The following is a 13,588-nucleotide window of genomic DNA, read 5'->3' on the forward strand; positions in this document are numbered from 1 at the left end:
AAGACTCCCTTGCTGTTATAGATACATGTAGTCTGAAATGTAATTTCTGAAAGTACTTTAAGTTGTCTTGACAATTTTGAAACTCTCGGGTTTGAAACTCAAGAAAGCTATTACCTATTTAGAGGGTTTCCTGTCACTAAATAAATTAAATTGTCATGCAAGACTGGAAGAGTAAAAAGATGTAACATTTTAAATTTAATGTTGTAAATTCTCATTTAAATTATTTATCATTGTCATCATCCCTTGTTCGTTTGTTTACATTGCAACTGAGTTTCACTGATTATGAGGTTTATCAGTTTTATAGAAGTATAAACAAATATATATGTCTAAGTATACTTTTTAAGAGCTATTTCTGAAAGTTATGTGAAAATACTGAGAATGAAAGAACTATTTTCATAGAAAATGCTGAGTGGAAATTCTTCCGTAAATAGCCAGCTGAAAGAATTATTAAATAATTAAAGTCATATATTTACAAAAAGTAAGCATTATGGCGGTGTATTAAAAATCCAAGAGTATTACTGACTTCAGAACTTCGTGTAATTTATTGACCATACAGACTATACCCTAAAGATAATGATCAAATTAGAAAACAAATACAATTATTGCAGGTATCATAAACACACCATCTAACCTGTACACTGCTCGTGTAGCTTTAGCCCATCAAAGAGATGAAAAGGCTAAAACTAAGTTATGTAATGATTACAGGAAACTTTATACAATTAGTTAAACAGATTTCGAACCGATACCTAGAAGAGATGCACTACAAACCAAATAACGAATGCAAAATGTTTTGTGCGTTAGATCTAATATCTGGTTATTGGCTTATAAAGTTAAATGAAAAAAAAAATACTGAAACAATTGCATTTAAAACCAGTTTTAGTCTTTAAAATTCATGCCTGGAGAAACTCCCCAGCTGTTTTTCAAAGAGCTCTTAGGCAAATTTTAAATAAATATCAAATTCAGCTTGCTTTAAATTATTTGGATGACATCGCAGTATCTTTTGAAAATTTTCAACAACATTTGTTGTTGTTGTGACTAATCCCTCTTGTCTGATATCGGAACAATGCCGCGAAATTTATCATGGCAAGGAGACAAGATTGCGTCTGCCTTTGGCAAGAGCCTTAAACACGGTACAAGTGTGAGTACGACTTTGCTCACTTTCTCTCCCCACATTTTGAAGGAGGTTCTCCCACCCCTATTCCCTTACCACCAGCCTATCGAGAGTGCTTTCGGCTCGCTCCATAGTTTGAGTGTCCCCATGTCACACACGCACAGACACTAAACATTTACAAACATCCGTGCTTTCTCCGGAATTCGAGCCCGGACCCTTCGGTACGGCAGTCAGAGTCACTAATCACTATCTCGAGGAGCATTTAGAACATCTTAAAATAATATTTGACATATATGGAAAAGAAAATAGCTTCGCCGTTAGTTAGTGTTAAGGGGCCAACTCTGTTAGAATCTTGATAGCTTCTACTATATCATTTTTAGTTAAGATTAGTTAAACTTTATTTTAAAGTTTCCTGAGTGGAGGCTTTATTGTAAAACTTCAAAAACGAATTGTCTGTGAACTTTAAATAAGGAATTGGAAATAATAATAAAGGGTATTTAAGACTTCTCTAGTTCTGTTCTCTGTATACTGAACTAAAGCTATCCTCAATTTAGCTGTAAATTAAAAGACAGAAATCTTCCCAAGTTATTAAAAAATTACAACCCCTTAAAAATGTTAAAGAATCACAAAGCTTTCTTGGAAACATTAATGTGCATTATAAATTTGTTCCAAATTATGCAAAAATTAGAACCCCTCTAATAAATTTACTCAAAAATAGTAGACCTAGAAGAGATGCAGTACAAACCAAATAACGAATGCAAAATTTTTTGTGCGTTAGATCTAGCATCTGGTTATTGGCTTATAAAATTAAATGAAAAAAATATTAAAACAATTGCATTTACAACCAGTTTTAGTCTTTAAAATTAGTCTAAATGGACCACCAGTCTTAGTCTAAATGGGCAACTAAACGTTAGACAATATTTCAAAATTTAATAGATGCTTTAATTTCCAGACCAATTTTAACACTATTTAATTCAAAATATCCGTGTCGTATTTGTAGACGCATCTAGAGAAGCTGTAGATGTAGTTTTGAAACAAGAGTATGGGAATTTACACCATATAGCTCACCATTCTCGAAAATTAAGATCTTATGAGAAAAATTATGCAATTACTGAATTGGAATGTTTAACCATTGTAGATACTATAGATAATTTTATTATTATTTACATGGAGGTCATTTTACTGTACATACTGACCATGCTATTTTAGTTTGGCTTAAGAATATAAAAAGTCTTATAGGTAGATTATTCCGATGGTCTTTAAAATTATATATGTATGACTTTGATACAAAACACAAGAAAGGTTCTACTAATGTTGAAGCTGATATATTAACTAAAAATCCTGTTTGTTAACATTTGTGTGTTCAGACTAATTTATTATCAATAAAAGAAATTGAAAACCATCAAAACTTGGATAAAGTTTATAGCCCCAAGTTTAAGAAAATTAATAATGTGTTTACTATAAAGAAAGAAAGATTTTATAAAATTGTAGCACCAATATCTCTTCGTACTAAATTACTTGAAGAAGCTCATACCGAATACTGGTTATATTGGTGCAGCCTAAGTGCTAAATTTGTTACCTCTTCAATATTATCATTAATCCCAATACTATTGAGCTGGAGTAATACAAGATATTAGACATGATCGTAAACATTGTGAAGTATGTCAATTTAATAAGAAAAGTAAACAAAAGAGATTTAGTTTAATACAAGTACCCCCATCTGTAAGTAAACCTTTTGATTGTTATCTGTTGATATGGTCAGTAGTTTAAACTATTAAAATTCTACTAAAAAGTATTATATTCATATTATTCCGCAAACATCCCACAGCTATCAGCAAGTAATTACGCTGATTCGCTTGTAGAGTACCTGCCCATTTTTCATCAAAGATTATTTTATTGTTTGTATAGTATTCTGTTACTTTTGTATGTTTATAAATGTCTACAGCTGAATTTTCATCGCTTTATGATTAGAAAATGTGGAATTCTATCTAAGGAATAAATTCATTTTAATAAAATTTCATGAATATTGTAAAGGAAATATATTGGGTGTATATTGACTATAACGGTTTTTTATAGAAGACTTTCACGACAAGGACTGTGAAAATTATATTAATGACACTCTAACAAAGATTTTCAAGAACTGTGAATTTTCACGATTATATCTTAAAAAAATTCGAATTTAGAAAATTTTTTATAATACTTGGAAAGAAAATTTTAAGAATATTAAAAACTTAGATATTTTTAGAGAAAAGGAGTTACAAACTTTTAAAATTGGACTGTGCATTTAATCTGGATATTATATAGGGTTTTGTTTTTAAATATTTTCGAATTACATTTTTATGTGCCGTTTTGTATGCTAAAATATGAGAAAGTTCAGGAACAAAATGACGGAACACAGTAAACATACAGGTTGTATCATTGGAGAAGATCATTTCCTTTCTCGTTAAAGAAAAACATATCCTATATATACGAGAATACGTATATATAGCACAAAATTTGTCTTCATTTGCTAACTCTCTAATGCTTATTTCTAGAAAGGTTTTTCTATAACCAAACTTTTTTCTCTTTGAAGGGGAGATATGTAAGATATAAAATATGAAAGAAAACTAGTATCGTTAATTTAGCAACAATCATTTAATTCCTTATTTTATTCTCATTTATGGTCCTTGACTCCTCATTTGTGGCTATGTGCCCTTCCTGGAATCTAAAGTGGGTCATCAGGAATACTAATCCGCATTATATTATCGTATTAATCCTGAAATGCGGATAGCTCTTATTCATTCACAGTCTGAAATTTAAGCAAAGAAGCCAACTCTATTATAAATACCCCTTGCTGAAATGCGCATTGACTTTGCATCTGCATTCATCTCGCTGTGCTAACGCGCATTTTTTACATAATCTAGCGATGTGATCAGTTATATAAAATTATGGAGGTTGCTTATAGGACTCAAAACGATGTGTGAACATGTTTATGCATTATCAAGAATGTCCAAGAATAAATTAATGTGTTGTTTCGGCCAAGTATGTCACTGTTATGTCATGTTATGTGTCTAAATTTTCTTCTGAATCTTCGCAAAATTATTACACACACACATATGTAGATATGTAATAAGATGACTTAAAGAAAGCTGCACGGACTGGTGACGGTTCTCTGCGGTTATAACTTGTAGAGGCTGCGTAATTAGAAAGATGACACTCGAAGACAGCCGTAGCCATAAATTCCATACGTAATTTTATTCCTTGATAACTAATTCTTAGGATGCATATTCTTTTCATTGCACATCATCATTGTGGGGTGCGCTATACACCCCACAGTTTTATACAGGTTATATTTTTAGAACCATGAACAATAGCTAGCAGAGGTTGAGCGTAACGTCAGCGAGGAAAATAGCGTTTCGAATGCAAGATAGCTGAAGCTAAAGTGCGTAGTTATCCAGTATGGAAGCTCACCAAGAGTAAGTTTTGGTTTAGGTTGTTTATTAAGAGAAAGGTTTCAGTTCTCGAAATTTTGTATTAGGTTCTGAATTAGCTACGTCATTGACATTACACAAGCCATACGAGATGGAATGATCTAGAAATGACGTAGTCCAACAAAGTTGTTACGATTTTAAGAATAGAGAGGGGGAATTAAGGACTGTTGCTAATTTAAATTATAAATTTGATTTACATATTTTTTAACTTATAATTTTGACTTACACATTTTATAACTTACGTATATATGCACAAGTAACGTAAGTAAGTTCACATAAAAGAGCCGCGATATTAAGCAAATACCAGTAACACCTTAAAATACATACAAACCTTAAGCCTGAAGTAAGTTGTAAAGATAGAAATTAACTTAAACGGTTAAACATCCAGATTAATGTCCTTCAGAACTGTAATTTCACTTAAATGAAATTTTAAAAAATCGTTCTCTTTCAGATTTGTAAACGATTGCGTACAGATTCTGGTATGCACTTCTCGTCATGTCCACTGCGAATGCGAATGCAGTTATGCAACAGATAATAGTGTAAATTTCATGTTTTTGCTCTTCAGAAACGAAGTTCTATAGATCTAATTCACGAACTTATATAAATAGCTAATATATAAAATGCTTAGTTTAAAATCATCACTATAAATTTTTCCATCATGGAAGAGGAGAAGGTGGTAACGAAAATGAAAGATCCATTACCACTTTAGTGGAATCTTCAATTTACAAATTCTAATAGCATGTTGTTTATAAGTGCAACAAAATATTCATAATTCTCGTTAACAAGATGATTAGTAATAAAATGGCTTTAACACCAGAAATTTCATAAATATTTCTAAACGGCAGTATTGCTGTAATTTAAAAATATCAACATTTGAGTCATTTTTAAATAGTTATTTATATATCTCAATGCCTAAAAATAATTGGAAGAAATGAAATCGTAGCCAAGACTATAATAAGTCAAGTTACATAAGTGATCTACTATATAAAATATTTCTATTAAAAACATTTATCTTATATATATATATACTTTATTACCAAACTACGGAGGGATTTTTTATATGTTAATACCTTTACGAATTTATGACGAAGAACATTACATGATATTTGCTGTTTTAACGAGTTCAATTTATTCTGGAATAATTCAAATTTTCTTTCTTTTTAAACTTTCTTTCTCTTTTGTGTAAAGAGTATGATGTGTAAAGTAATGGTTTGTGTAATGTAGAGTGTGTAAAGATCTGATTCTCTTTCTTCTAGATCTGACATGAAGACTTAAACTTTAGCCATGGCAGAAGATACGGCATCAGAAAACAAGCAGGAATCGAGCAGTAAATACTCAGAGAGACGTAGTGATGCTGAATCTGCAAATACAGGTCCATCCGGGCTTGAAAACAACGAACTGGAATCTACCTTGTCAGTTAGAGATCTTTTTGACTGGAATCCGAATTACTTCAAACATACACGAGGAATCATCAACGTTATAACTCTCGTAAGAAATGTTATCCCAACCTCTTACTCGAGGCAATAACTTGAAGTTCATCATTCTTTATTAAATTAAATGCAATCACGCTAACAAATGATTGTTCATAACTTGTTTATTATGACCATAACTTGTTCTTATAGTTTTAATTATAAAGTAATTGTATTTTCATTTGAGATTCAGATGCGAAGATTAGTTATGCTTCTAAAACTGATGCTGCAGTTGAGAAAAGTATAAGAGTAGAAAACATCAAAATGTTATTTTTCCTTCAAGCTTCTTAAATCTCTAATATAAATATAATAATTGCTTTCACTCTTTTGAAAGGAACTCAGATCTCTATACCTATTATTCAATGAACTAATAATGAGTAGATATAAACGTTTCGGGGAAGTATGCAGGTTGATGACAATTATTACAAACATGACAGGTTAAAAATCGATAATATTAGAAACGGCATTCTCTTATCGTGTGCACTACTTAAAAGGTACAATTTGTAACTTCAAGTCTTGATAATGGGACCAAATAAGCAATGTTCCTTAAAATCAGTAAGATGCATTTTTAAACAACACTATAGTTTAAAATTCATAGAAGAGTATAAGTTACAGGTAGACTTAGTAGGGTTTGGGACACCAAAATGTTATCACTAGTCGTACAGGAATAGACCCACCGAACTAAATCTACACCAGTTCTGATGGCGAATACCCCGATAGACGGATCCAAGAGTTTTCCACTCTTCTTCTCCTACCACCAAACTATTTGAAGAGAATTTCAGGTCTCCAGTATTTTAAGTAGCTGTCGTGCAGGCACTTTGCATTTGCAAACATATATATATATATATATACCTTCTGAACAATAGTTGAGGATTCGAACCCAGACCCAACGCTATAACAGCTAGCATTGCTAGACTTAGGTCATTTGAATGTGGAAATGGACACAAGGCCTATTTAGGCTTCAAACCTCTTCCCCCTTCATTCTCTGGTGCAAACTTTGATGTCGATCTTCCATTTTATAATGTTGTAGAGGTATTCGGTAGGTTTTTTTAATCTCGAATATGTTCTATCTAACACAAAGTGTTTGAAAATTATTGTTCAAAAATGTGCGTGAGGTCTGGAACAGAAAACAGGCAATAATCATATAGAAACATAGGGGCGTATGTGCAATTCCGACGTGCTACACTCTCACAAAGACGCAAAACATGTCATAAATAAAGAGGATTTATTACGCAAAGAAGTATATGCAAAACATATTGATTGAAACCAATTGTTAAAGCAGGTATCCGAAGCTGAGGCCTGCAGATGTAATGTATCGCTCCTCTTGATAGATACAGGTATCGCTTCTCAACGAAGGGACATCGATCGATGAACGTTTCTAAGTATGCTAGACGAGTCAACAACATTAGCGTTTTTAGCACTGGTATGTGCCACTAAGTTCATATTCGATTCCACAAAGTTTTCGTGTACTAGGATTTTCATGTAGCCTCCGAAAAAAAAATAGTTCAGCTCTGACATTCAGGCCTTCTTACGAGTCGGGTTTGCGCATGCGTCCGTATGTTCCTGTATGATTATTTCCTGTTATCATGTTCCGGACTTTGATGGACATTTCTGAATAATAGTTCTGAAACAACATTTATATTTTCCAATATCTTCAGCTACAAAGTTTAAAATTCCGTGGTCTTGAAATGTGTTGAACAGGTTATTGAAATATAATAGTTCAAGGGCCAGTGTAAACGATGGTATATTCTTATGTTCTAGGTTTTTAAACTGTGTTACACAATGACGCAGTTTGGAACATCTATTATTAGAATTTCAATCATAGTATAATCTCATTCCCTAAAAATAAACAAAAGACGCAAAATAGATACAAGTTGCACGCACACTAGGGCAGAATGAAAATTCCCAACATGTCTCCCAGTTAAAATCCATATATCCTTTGTAATGTAAAAACATTAGGAAAAACTGATGACTTCCCAATCAAGCAACATTTATATACAACTATTTTTAATACTGAATTTAACTCGGATTCTTGAAGTATTTTTCCATAGATATGTTAGGCGCCTAAACGATATACACCCTAACTTCGTTTATACGTATTATTTTCGCTAACATTTATTGCCAACATTTACTGACTTTCGATCATTTATCTCTACTATTTAAACACTGCACTCAGGAATGTAATATAATTTTAAGTGACTTTTAATAATTACTGTGAGGCATCAATATTCTAGCCGAGAAGGAGATTTTCATGCATTTCATTCTCTCATAAATTTGTGGAGTTTTTTTCCCCATTGAGCCTTTCAATTTACATTGCATGATTACTTTTATTGTTGTTTTTTCTTACAGAAATGGCTAATGATAATCGAGTTGAAAAAGCTCTTATTATTCATTTCTCTGACTTATTAATTTTATATCTTCTTAATTAACGAAATTATTAAAAATAATTGAAATAATTATAATTAAAAATAATTTTTAGGTTTTTGATTTCGGAATTATAAACCTTTATCATTTTTAGATATAAAAGTGTAAACACCACAAAACTGCTTTGTACAGCCTATTAAATATTCTTTTTAGAACAGCAATAAACTGATATTAAATATTGTCAGATATTTATTGTTAGACTAATTATATATATATGTGTGTAGTATCCTAGCTAGACTAGAGTTCTCTGGAAGATAGAATATTCACAAACTATGTAGCAACTATTCCCTGAGTTCTTGTACCGTAAGTAACATGTCCAACAAGGGTTGAAATACTCTTTATTCTAACTCAAAATGAATTAACAATTTGCCCCTGTCGGGCGTAAAAGAAGCCTAGCTCAAAATAAAAAATATAAACTAATCTACATCTAAATAAAATTAATCAGCACAAGCGGCACAGAATCAACTCGCGTAGTTGGCGCTTATTAAAGGATTACCGGCGTATACTAGCAGGCATGTTTAATGTACGGCCGTGGAATAGCAAGCTTAATCTAATAGCAGTAACGTGGCCGAAAGGTAGAACACGCTGTCCTGCTGAAGTAACACAGACTTCAACTTAAATACTCGTTTCTGCCCTATTTGCCTAAATCGTAATCCTGAAAACCTATTCTGACAATGAAACCTAGGTATAAAAATAGAAGCTAAAGGAAAGGCTGGTTCCAAAATAAAAATAACTATTATAAAATTGAAGTAAAACCTTACATATAAACTCTTATTATGTATGTATATAGGATTATGTATGTATGAGGATTCGAACCTCGGACCGAAGTACCAGTGTTCAGCGAAGTTACCGCTCGGCTGCTGGTGGGCGTATTTAAAAGGGACTTTTGTGACGTCTTTTAAGTACTTACGAACGTACGTACACTGGGCGAAAAAAGGGGGGCAGTTCTATATCTCCCATTCCATTGAGCCAATTGACAAAATTCAAATTGCGTTTTTCATGTCTCGAAAGCGCGACTTAGTATATGTATTAGATTTATGTATAGCCTTGTTCTAATATAGGTATTTTGACACAAAATCGGACTTATCCTGAAATGACATGCCAATTTTTTCCTATATTTGGTTTGTACGACTCAGATTACGCCAAACTGCCAAGTTTTGTACAAATCGCACGAGTAGATTTTAAAAAAAATTAGCTCTCAAAATTTTAGCTCCTCAATGTTAATTCAATTTGATATATATTTGTTAATATCTCTTTTATACTAAACTTACTTGATTCCTTCTTCCAGAATTCGAAACTTAGGCTTAATCCAAATTTAATTCGCATATTTTTTATGATTTATTTTTAAATATTTTTATAAATTTTTCGAAAAACATTTTGTATTATAACTTATAAAATTTTTAACATCATCTTAAAGTAGATGTATTTCTAGGTACATCTGCCAAAAATTATACTTTTTTACTTAAAATGTTCTAAGATACACATGAATTTACATACTGGAGGGTTTTGAAATTTGGCATTTTTTTTTTTTTTTGAGCGATAGTAACGTCAAACGATAATACGCACTTTGTTACAATTACTTGCAAAGATGAACGATGGCTTTTTTCCGCTCGTCTACAATGAAAAAAAAATTAAGGGAAAATAGTTTGCTATAAATTAAAAGTTCACCAAGTAAATATTTCTTGGCGAAAACTGAAAAAATACGCCAAGATAAATTTTGGAATTTCTCCGTAAATTCCGCACAAAATTTTACAAAATTTAATATTTAGGCATAAGTTGAATCGTAGAACCGAAATATGGAAAACAACTGCATGTCATTTCAGAAAAAGTCCGATTTTACGTCAAAATACCCAAGTTTGAATGATGCTATATATAAATCTAATATATATCCTAAGTCGCGCTTTCGAGACATGAAAAACGCAATTTGAATTTCGTCAATCGCCTAATAAACGAGATATATAGAACTATCCCCCCTTTTTTTGGCTCAGTGTACGTATATATGCATGTATCTCGCATAACTTAAAAGCGATTAGTCGTAGAACATTGAAATTTTGTATATGAGACTATAACCTCTAGTTGTGCTCCTCCTTTTTTATTGCAATCAGCAGTACCAAACGTATATATAATAGGCATTAAAGGTGTGTTTATATATATATATATATATATATGTATATACATGGTACTATGAAAGACCGAGATTTGGAGAATGCCGACATTCACCGGTGATTGTCAACATTCACATAGTCGCTCGGTGCATGTCCAAAATATTTACCAAATATCCTTATTTCTGACATAACCGACATTCACCATGCACTAATGGTGAATGTTGAATACTAATTGAAATTTCAATTTTGTTCTCCGTATTTCAGGCGCCATAAAACTTCGAGGGTGACGTAACGTTTTCGCCTGTCTTGCTGAGAGGAGTAACCAGTCCCTGGTGAGAAGAGTTGTTTGTAACTATATAGAGGCGTTTTCACTGCGTGACATGTCGCTTTTGATTCTAACGCGAGAAGGGCTACTCGATATTACTTGTCTTCTTAATGACAGCAGTCGTGCTTGGATAAATGTTAAGCATTTAGTTTTAGATTTAGTCAATAAAGAACTTTTTTTTTACTTTTGCATTTATACCGTATATGTCAAAATATGAAAAAGCTTAAGTAACAGCACATGTAAATAAACTTTTGAACAATACATTCTAAATGAGAAAAGAAAATAATACAAAATAAAACTTACGAAGGCTGATCCAAAAAAGGTTTACAAGCAGAAGCATTTGAAACGTAATAATTCTAAAGCGAATGTTTCCACCCAGGGTGGTAGACAGATGGCGCTAGTTGTCCTACAGCGGTTCTACGAGTAAGTAGCGTCAGTACGCAGACATTTAAGAGCGACAGTAATGGCGCGAAGTCTAGAAAACTGGTCTCGCATAGAGGTGCGAGCCGCAATTCGATTCTTATGGGCCAAGAATGTGGCCGCATCCGAAATTCACAGACAAATCGTTGAGGTATACGGGGACAAACCAATGACTGGACAACAAGTAGCAAAATGGTGTCGTTCTTATCAAGTGGGCAGGGAGCATGTGGAAAACCGCAATATGGAAGCGAGCGGCCGTCCAAGTTCTTCAAGGACGGATATCAACACGGCACGTGTTGAAGAAATCATCCAAAGGGATCGACAAGTAACCCTGCGTGAGATGGACCTGAGCTATGGTAACGTTCAGCGTATCGTAACCGATGAGTTGCAATATTCCAAAGTTTGTGCCCGCTGGGCACCACGTGCGTTGTCCGCGGAGCATAAGGCCACTCGAATGATGTGCAGCCTCACATTTCTTCAGCGATACCATTCAGACTGCCAACACTTCATTGATCGCATCGTTAGCGGTGATGAAACATGGCTTCATCACTTCACCCCCACATCCAAAAGAGCCACGATGGAGTGGAAACACGCTGGATCACCGACGAGGAAGAAGTTTAAGGTCACACCCTCTGCCGGTAAAGTGATGGCAACCGTTTTCTGGGATACGACTGGTGTTATCCTAATCGAGTATTTGGAGCGTGGCCATACCATTAAGGCCGATCGTTATTGTGCCATCTTAACGAAATTGCCATCCGACGCAAACGGCCTGGATTACTGAGCAAAGGCGTTATTCTTCTGCATGACAATGCCAGGCCCCATACAGCTCACCAGACTCAGGAATTGCTGCAAAGGTTCAGGTGGGAGGTCTGGAATCACACCCCATACAGCCCCATTTGGCTCCAAGTGACTATTTCATTTTTCTGGCGTTGAAGCGATACTTATCCAGAACACGGTTCACCTCAGACGATGCAGTGAAAACAGCTGCCGAGAAATAGCTCAATGAGCAGGGCCCTGATTACTACCAAGACGGGATAAACAAGTTGGTCGAACGTTCTGACAAATGCCTAAACAGGTTTGGCGACTATGTGGAAAAGTGAAGGCCAGATGTGTCTCTTGATTCCAATTTGTATCTTGTTTCTATTATTAATAAATACTTTTTCATTTGCCTTGTAAACCTTTTTTGGATCACCCCTCGTAATTATGTGACTGAAATCTTATTTATGGCAACATCATAAACTTTTATGGCATTTTAAATTGCACAAGAGTCCCTTGCTTTTACAACTGCATTTAGTTGTGGAACACTTTCTTTTGCAGTGACAGCGTGTGTAGCCTTGCCTTCTACTTCTAGAATTAGCTGCAGCTGCTTCTCTCAGCGACATTACTTGAGAAGGAATCTCATCTACGGAAAGTAACTTTCTTTACAAATTACGGGTATAAAGCTGCTTGAAGATGTCATTTTTATTATCTAGTTTATAAAAGCCGGAGTCTTATTCCATCAACAACTGCCAACACATTTCGGCCATCTGTACGACCACGGTCGAAATCAGAGACTTGTATTCGTACAGAATCACCAATTTGAGCTGGAGAAAAATTTTTTTGAGGTTTGTAACATTTTGCTTGCTTGCAGTAAAAGATTCTCTTTCGCGGCCGATATTTTTATAGAAATTAACTCGTGTTGTTCAGTCCAGGCTTGATACGAAGATGTGGTAGGTTGCAGGTCCTCCTCAATATTTTTCTTTGAAATATGGTTTTCGGTATGGCCACTGCTCAGATTTTCTTCAAAAGTATTAACAGTTTCTTCAAGCTGTTCTTCGGTTTCAAAAGTGTTAGCAATTTATTAAGAGTTGTTCTTCGGTTTCAATATTTGCAATTTGTTCGCCAAGAAAAAAAAATGCTATGCCTCTTGGTTTAATGCCAAACATAGTTTCATAAGGAGTAATCAATCCCGGTGAGGAGAAGAGATGTGTTTGAAAAATAAAAACAGTTGGCTTCGCGTTTACTCGCAATTAATGCATTTAACTTTTCAAGGAAAAGTTCATGATTCACTGCAGTATCCATTCAACATAAATTAGGGTATTGGATTAAAAAGAAGAAGAAGAAGAAGAAAACGTTGCGCGTACCATCAAACCTAGCATAAGACTGACAAACAGTGTTCCAGAGTGTAACAAATAGTACTCGTACATGCTACATAACTTCAATCGCAGCAGAGCAAAGCATTTGGCGGCAGACAATCGCCCCTCTGTTGAACTCGATTTATCTTT

The 13,588-nt window shown here is 33.9% G+C and overlaps 1 protein-coding gene across 1 annotated transcript in view; it reads left to right on the forward strand.

Moving 5' to 3' along the window:
• Positions 1-13,588, forward strand: part of LOC118194539 (uncharacterized) — a 49,880-nt gene that overhangs the window by 9,601 nt on the left and 26,691 nt on the right. The window contains exon 2 of the mRNA XM_085822054.1: positions 5,838-6,069. Coding sequence (XP_085678180.1) covers positions 5,866-6,069 — 204 coding nt within the window. The 5' untranslated portion in view covers positions 5,838-5,865. The remainder of the gene's footprint in view (positions 1-5,837; positions 6,070-13,588) is intronic.

Source organism: Stegodyphus dumicola, chromosome 8, assembly GCF_044657685.1.
Source record: "Stegodyphus dumicola isolate Sdum_Otavi_A_Nest chromosome 8, ASM4465768v1".
NCBI lineage: Eukaryota > Metazoa > Arthropoda > Arachnida > Araneae > Eresidae > Stegodyphus > Stegodyphus dumicola.